Source organism: Gobio gobio, assembly GCF_949357685.1.
Source record: "Gobio gobio genome assembly, chromosome: 5".
Lineage (NCBI taxonomy): Eukaryota > Metazoa > Chordata > Actinopteri > Cypriniformes > Gobionidae > Gobio > Gobio gobio.
In genome coordinates, this window is record NC_137101.1 from 50,739,848 (window position 1) to 50,748,384 (window position 8,537).

General features: G+C 44.0%; 1 protein-coding gene across 1 annotated transcript in view; it reads right to left on the reverse strand.

The window, feature by feature from the left end:
* LOC307127193 (stonustoxin subunit alpha-like) overlaps window positions 1-4,078 on the reverse strand; it is a gene marked incomplete at its 5' end in the record, with an annotated part of 6,697 nt that extends 2,619 nt beyond the window's left edge. The window contains one exon of the mRNA XM_079818301.1: window positions 4,002-4,078. Within this exon, the coding sequence (XP_079674427.1) occupies window positions 4,002-4,078 (77 nt within the window). The remainder of the gene's footprint in view (window positions 1-4,001) is intronic.
* Between the last annotated feature and the right edge of the window lie 4,459 nt (window positions 4,079-8,537).

Sequence of the window (8,537 nt, forward strand, 5' to 3'; positions counted from 1 at the left end):
ATAGGATACCTTTAGAAGCACAGATGTGCCTGTCACCGCTGTTGCTTTAAATCAGTCAGTCTGAGACACTGAAATGCTTCTCTAAAGTGTGCAGTTGGCCTGAGGTTCATCATGAGTTACTGGACAGACCCATTGATACCTTTTTGATATTCAGCTCTACATCTGGAGATCCAGATGGTGGACGCGACGCGAGCTCGACATGTTTTTTTAAAAACCGCGCAATTTTACAGGCACACTACAGCTCATGTTCTCGAGACTCCGCCGCTATGACAACAAAGCCGCTAAAACGCAATCACGCACAAATGAGCTCCTGTACTACTTATTGTGAAATTGATTTGTTTATATTTGCTATCAGTATTCTCCACACTGCAAAATCATTGTGTGTTTATTGAACTATGTGTGGACCTATGTAAAATACGGAACAAATCGCTTCCCGTATTGGTTTGATACGGAACGCGTCATTTTGCTTGTAAATACGGGACGATTACGTATTTTACGGGACGGGTGGCAACCCTACATAGCAGTGCCTTTTCTTCTGGAATCTATAGAATGACTACGGACAGAGGCAAAGAAGGTCTGTGTACTTTTTTGTTCATTAATTATTCTATTTCGGAATGAAAGATGAAATTTTAAAAAGGGTGCAGCTTGGTTTTTTGTTTAAAAGAAAAAAGCAGAAATGGCTGTATTTTGTTTTCCAAATGTATTGTTGTCATCAAATAATAGTATTAGAAAATTGGACGACATTTCCGAACGTATTTTAATTTGTAATCATTATTTGTTGTGAGAAGGGCAACAGGACGGCAGTTCTTTAAAAAGGCTAAATCCCCCTTTTTTGGTAACAATGATAAAACAGCATATTGACAGGTAGTAGGTAAAACACCATCTCTTATAGACTCACATAAAACATCAAAATAATCATGCCCAATGCAGTTCCAAAACCTTTTGTAAAAGTCTGCTGGCAGTCCATCTATTCCAGGGGACTGTCCTGAACTAAGTTGTCCCACAGCAGCAGCAACTTCCTTAAAAGTTATACTAGCATCCAAGACAGTTTTAGAGTCCAGCTGAGGAAGACCTTGAAGAAGCTGTGTCATACAGTCATCATTGCCACAGTTTTCTGCAGCATAAAGACTTGAATAAAAATCTACTGCATGGTTTTTCATTTCTATATTCTTTGATGTTATCCTCCCATCAGGGAGTTTAAAGGGTTAGTTCACCCAAAAATGAAAATTCTGTCATTAATTACTTACCCTCATGTCATTCGACACCCGTCAGACCTCCGTTGATCTTCGGAACACAAATTAAGATATTTTAGTTGAAATCTGATGGCTCTGAAAGTCCTCCATTGGCACAATGGCACGGTTCACTCTCAAGACCCTTAAAAGGTACTAAAGACGTCGTTACAAAGTCCATCTCACTACAGTGGTTCTACAATAACTTTATGAATTGGCGAGAATAGTTTTTGTGCGCAAAAAAACCCTAAATAACGACTTATATAGTGATGACGATTTCAAAACACGGCATCATGAAGCTTCGAAGCGTTATGAATCAGTGAGTCGAATCATGATTCGGATCGCGTGTCAAAACGCCAAACTGCTGAAATTTGGCGATCCAAACTGCCGATTCGACTCACTGATTCATAACGCTTCGAAGCTTCATGATTCCGTGTTTTGAAATCTTCATCACTATATAAGTCGTTATTTAGGGGTTTTTTGCACACAAAAACTATTCTCGCCGATTCATAGTTATTGTAGTTATTGTCTTACGGGTGTCGGACGACATGAGGGTAAGTAATTAATGACAGAATTTTCATTTTTGGGCGAACTAACCCTTTAAGACATGGAATTTGTTTTTGTTGAGCCACTTTATACTCCAGGTTAAAAAAAAAAGAAGTTGGGGCATCCATTTCTGCTAAAGACATGAACCGGGACCTTATCAAAGCTCCCTTTACTTTCTCATTTAGGACCAGACCTCTCTTTTTCTTTTGTAAATCATTGTACAATACAGAATTATGTGCATCAACCAACTGCAATTCCATTGAATTAATTTGCTTTTCAAGTAATTCAATCACATTCTTTATTCTACTACTACAGTTGGCTGTATACTGTTGACAGAACATTTTTATTTGAGTCTTGCCTACATCCCACCACTGTTTCAAGTTTTCAAAATAACTTTTTTCCTTTTTTCAATTTTCCCAAAAGAAAACAAAATTATCACAAAAAACAGCATCCTGCAGCAATTTAAAGGCCTGTTCACACCAGGACGATTTTCGCGTGTGTTTATCGCCAACGTTTAACGCCTCGTGACTAAACAATGGGCGCCAATGTGAGGTGTAAAAGCGTCATTTAAAAAAAAAAACGCCTCGGGTTTGTTTTTTTATTTTGACGCAGCGCGTTAAAAACTGTCCGACCAATGAGATCAGTGCTTTTGTTCACTTGGCTGGAGCTGCTGAAGTGACAGTAAAACACGACTTGGTGGCGCTCAAGCACAAAACCGGTCTTGCCGAGCACACATTGATACGACTAAGAAGTAGTAAGTAGACAAAGAAAAAGATGAGCTGCTAATGCTGCTCGCCAGTTAGCAAAAAGTGTGTGAATGGTTTTGGCCATAGACATTATATATCTGTGGTTTTGGCAAGCATGTAAATACTGTCTCTCGTCTTCTTCTGTGTGACAAGCGATTGTCAGAAGCGTAAAGTGCCGCAGCACCACCTTGTGTACCGGGAGCGCATCTACTGAATGTGCACGTTCACTCGGCGCATCGCCAGTGAAAATCGCTTGGGTGTGAACACTCAAGACGTGCCGAAATGTCACGAAAAACGCTGCCGATAAGCGGAAGCGATATTCGTTCGGTGTGTACAGGCCTTAACATTAAAATGCCAGTAAACCGATTTTCTAGGTACATTTGACATGATCATTGACATAATAATTAAATGATGATCAGAAAAACCTACAGGACAAATGCAACATTCAATTACTCTGCTATTAAAATATTTTGACTCATAAAATCTGTCAAGTCAGGCAGCACTAACTTTATTATTAAAAGCCTTAATCCAAGTATATTGTCTATCATTCGGGTGTTTAATTCTCCACATATCCAAGAGCTGGAATTATTTTATGAGTTTTGACAATGCATTTGAAGACTGTATATGAGGCTCTGCAGTATTACGGTCTATAGTAAAATTTATAGTGCAATTCCAGTCTCCACCAATGACAATACCTCCTTCACTAGAACACTTTTTAAGACTCTACTTAAGTATATTAAAAAAAATGTAGGCATTCCTGTCCTACTGTTGGTGCATAAATATTTATTAAAAAAACAAGCATTCCTTGAATATTAGCTTTAACTATCAACAAACGACCCTTCACTGGTTCCTCTGTACTCATAATATCTATCTAATATCTAATATATATGGTTGAAGAGAGAAAGATACCCACCCCTCCACTTAAATTTGTACCATGACTGAGTATTTTTTCTCACTTCCACCACAAATTCCACTCAGTTTCATTCATTAGATCACTATGAATTTCTTGGAGAAACAAAATATCAAGCTTTTTCTGTCCAATTGTTTCATAGACTGTAGCACGCTTTACACTATCCCTCCCACCATTAATATTTAAAGAGCCTATCCTCAAAACCTCCATACACAAAATGAAGATGGGAAATACAGAACAAAGCATTACAGAAAAACAAAATAAGAAACCCGTGTGATACTGATACATGGTTATTTGCGATTTGATTTGTTCTTTTTTCTATTCGTTGCTTTACCCTTTCTTATAGTAGTAAGAAGCTTTTTCAGCCGAAAACGCTTCTTCTCACTACCTTCCTCAACTCCAACAGTCCTCTGATAAAAAAATGACAGATTGAACAAATTTGTCTACATCATTGAAGAAGTCATGGATGTTAATTTGTTTCCCATACGTTTCATCCAAAAAACGATTGATTCGCTCCAAACTATACAAAGAATCCTTATTGAAACTGCCTGAGATGCGTTAAACACAAACCCCTGTGAATTACCATCATTTTCACACATAGAAACTTGTGACTCAGTATCATCAGACTGCTCCTCCTCTGCATCCATTTCCTCGTTATTCAAGACGCCTAAATACGATGTTTCTTTAATTCCATCACTTGTACTTTCCAACTGTTTAGTGCCACTTGTACTAGCTACCTCTCCATCAGAAATTACATCAGTTACGCTAATTTAGTCACATTAGCTACAACATCATCATTTTCAGTGCCAACAGCCGGTAACACAGAATCACTCACCTCAACAAGTGGAACAACCTCGTCTTGGGCCAATCTGATCTCAATCTGATCCTACCGCATTTTCTGATCCTATGATCTTCTGATCCTACCGCATTTTCTGCAGTTATTTTCTTATGTGGACACATAAGGCGTTTATGTCCGATGTCTCCACACTCGAAACATCTTATGCTGCCCGTAGTTGCATACACCGTATATAATCTCCCCTCGTGTTTCACCTGAAAATTAATATCCAGTGTATTGTCAGGTGATTCTAGCGCCATATAAACATACCGTCTAAAAGACGCAACGTGCTTCAAAGCCGGATTTTTACTTCCAAGCGCAACAGTCTTTAAGGGGCTAACAACTTTTCCAAAACGCGATAACTCACGTTGCAAAACGTCATTAGATACCAAAGGCAAGATATTTTAAATTGTTACTTTCGTTGTCGATGTGTACAGCGGAGAAAGTTGTACAAAAGCATCATTAACAGTAAGGCCAGTTACAATTAAACGATTGAAAAAAGCCTGATTCATTTGTGATGCAGATCAGAGTCCTGCACGGGTGTGGGTACCCGCGGATACCCGACGGGTGACCCGCGAATATTGCTGAAACGGGCGAAAAACATCCTACTGTGTCGGATGCGGGTGCGGGTCGGGTCGGACAAGGCAGAACACGGGTCTAAACACGGGTTTTAATCAGTCACGTGCAAACAAATATAGGCCTATATATAAAAATCTAAGCATGTATATTGTAGATGTGTTCCTAAAAATATGCATATACAAAAAATATTGTCACGGTTCACGAATTCACTGTCTCATATCTTGTGTGTGTGTGTGTTGTGTGTCTGTGGATGGGGCGGAGCCACTGCTTGCTGCTGATCATACACCTGGCGCAGCTGATCGGCGCACCAGCTGCAGCTCGTTAGCACACACTATTTAGTCTCCCTGTGTTCTCCTTGTCTTTGTCAGAGCGTTGTTGGATGTTCCCCGTGTTCCCGCCTGTTCCTGTGTGTGTTCCTGCCATTGCCTGTGTCCTGCCTGTCCGTCATCGGGTGTTCGAGCTGAACCAACGGATTCAACAACTCGCTAGTCCCACTGTGCCCAGCCCACCGCCGATTCCCCCCACTCCTGAACCCCGCCTACCATCGCCTGAGAATTATGCGGGTGAGACCAACTACTGTAGAGCCTTCTTGATGAAATGTTCCATGTTCTTTTCTCTACAGCCTCGGACGTTCAGTACGGAGGCATCTAAAGTGGCGTTCGTACTCACGCTTCTGACGGGGAGAGCGGCTCTGTGGGAAAACCAACATCCCTGCTGTTCCTCGTTCCAGGCGCTGGTGGCGGAGATGAAACAGGTGTTCGACCGAGGGGTAAGGGGAAGGGAAGCAGCTCGCCTACTTGCCGAACTTCGCCAAGGTAACCGCTCTGTCTCGGATTATTCTATTGACTTTCGCACCCTGGCCGCCGAGTGCAAATGGAACAAGGAAGCACAGTGGGACATGTTCCTGCATGGGCTGGCTGACCGCATCCAGAAGGAGATATTCATCCTGGAATTACCTGAGAAGATCGATGGACTCATTGAGCTGGCTTTGAGGGTGGACGCTCGACTCTGCCGTCTGGAGCAACGATCCAGGATGGGTTTTCAGTCCAAGAACGTCGAATGCCCTCAAACCAGCGGTTGGGATGCGGTCAGCCCTGTCTCGGATCCGGAGCCAATGCAGGTGGGTCGTGCTCGGCTTTCCCGGGAGGAGAGAGAGAGACGGAGATCCCGTGGTCTTTGCATGTTCTGTGGTGTAGCCAGACATTTCCTTAATAACTGTCCTTTAAAAGACCACGCCCGGCGGTAAGAGGAGGGCTACTGTCGGGCGGGATCTCCATGGATAGAACATCATCATCCACTCTCCTTCCGGTTAGACTGCTGTGGGCGGCCCGGACCCACACCTGTGAAGCCCTGCTGGATTCCGGCGCAGAAGGTAACTTCATGGATTTATGTCTTGCACAAACACTGGATTTACCCATCACTCCTCTCAAGAACACCATATCTGTCAATGCACTTAATGGTCAAGAACTTCCACCCATCACGTTCACCACTAAACCCCTGACACTCATCATATCTGGAAATCACACGGAACAGATCTCATTTCTTCTACTGGACTCACCCCTGGCTCCCGTTGTCCTTGGTCATCCCTGGCTGATCCAGCACTGCCCCAGGGTTGACTGGGGACACAACTCTGTATCATCCTGGAGCACTAAATGTTATGAGTCTTGTCTTGTATCTGCTTGTTCGTCTGTGTCCCGTTCTGTTTTCCAGAGTGAGGCAGTGGATTTGTCTAACGTGCCCTCGGAGTATCTCAACCTGAAGGAAGTGTTCAGTAAGTCCCGTGCTGCTTCTCTTCCTCCGCATCATCCCTACGTCTGTGCTATAGATTTACTCCCAGGTAAGTCTCCGCCTAGAGGCAAGCTTTACTCTCTTTCTGTTCCAGAGAGGGAGGCCATGGAGAAATATATTTCTGATTCTCTAGCCTCCGGATTCATCCGCCCTTCCTCTTCTCCAGCGGGGGCGGGGGTTTTTTTTGTGGGGAAGAAGGATGGCACTCTGCGACCTTGCATTGACTACCGAGGGCTGAACAACATCACGGTGAAGAATACATATCCTTTGCCGCTGATGTCTTCAGCTTTCGAGAGGTTGCAGGGAGCATCCATCTTCACAAAATTGGACTTACGTAACGCTTATCATTTGGTTCGCATCAGGAAGGGGGATGAATGGAAAACTGCTTTTAACACCCCCAGGGGCCATTTTGAATATTTGGTGATGCCATTCGGGCTGTCCAACTCCCCAGCAGTTTTCCAAGCACACGTCAATGATGTGTTGAGAGACTTTGTTGACCAGTTCATATATATTTACCTGGATGACATATTGATTTTTTCTTCGTCTCTCCAGGAACACATTCAACACGTCAGACGAGTGCTTCAGAGGTTGCGAGAGAATGGGCTTTTTGTCAAGGCGGAGAAATGCGCTTTTCATGCACAGTCTGTTCCTTTCCTAGGGTACATCGTCTCGTCTGAGGGAGTGCGTATGGACCCTGACAAGGTTAAGGCTGTGGTAGATTGGCCAAGTCCAGATTCCCGTAAGGCCCTACAGAGGTTTCTGGGGTTTGCCAACTTCTATAGGCGTTTCATTTGCAACTTCAGCCAACTAGCCGCGCCTCTGACCGCCTTGACCTCTCCCAGAACGATACAGCTGAGGCTGTATTTGCTAACCTCAAAAGTTGCTTCATTTCGGCTCCCATCCTCGTTGCCCCTGATCCCTCACGTCAGTTCGTGGTAGAGGTCGATGCGTCAGAGGTGGGGGTAGGCGCAGTTCTATCTCAACGCTCTTTTTCAGATGATAAGATGCATCCTTGCGTGTTTTTGTCCCATCGTCTGTCACCTGCCGAATGTAATTATGACATTGGTAACAGAGAGTTGTTGGCCATCAAGTTAGCGTTGGAGGAGTGGCGACATTGGTTAGAAGTGTCGGAGGTACCTTTTATTGAGTGGACCGATCACAAGAACCTTGAATATATTAGATCTGCCAAAAGACTCAACTCCAGGCAGGCTCGGTGGGCACTTTTTTTCGGACGCTTTGATTTTTCCTTCTCGTACCGCCCCAGGTCCAAGAACATCAAACCCAATTCTTTATCTCGCAGTTTTGACCCTTCCGAACGCCCGGTTACTCCCGAGTGCATTTTGCCTGAGAAGATAGTTATCTCTACACTCACATGGGAGGTCGAATCGAAGGTCAAGGTGGCCTTGGAAGGGGTAACGCCTCCGACCGGTTGCCCACAGAGTCGGTTGTTTGTTCCGGAGGAGTTAAGGTCCAACGTCATTCAATGGGGCCACAGTTCCAACATTGCTTGCCATCCAGGAGTAAACCGCACTAGCAGTTTGATAAAGCAACGATTTTGGTGGCCATGTATGGCTCGCGACATTCGCAGTTTCGTCTTGGCTTGCGCCATTGGTAAGACGTCTAACCGACCTCCTGATGGGTTACTTCATCCGCTGGCTATTCCTTCGAGACCTTGGTCCCACATTGCGCTAGATTTTTTCACCGCCCTCCCGCCCTCTAATGGCATGACGGTTGTTTTAACCGTAGTGGACAGGTTCTCTAAGGCAGCACATTTTATTCCCTTGCCCAAATTACCTTCAGCCAAGGAGACAGCGGTATCTGTTATAGACCACGTCTTTCGGTTACATGGCCTCCCGATGGACGTGGTCTCTGACAGAGGTTCCCAATTTGTGTCCAAATTCTGG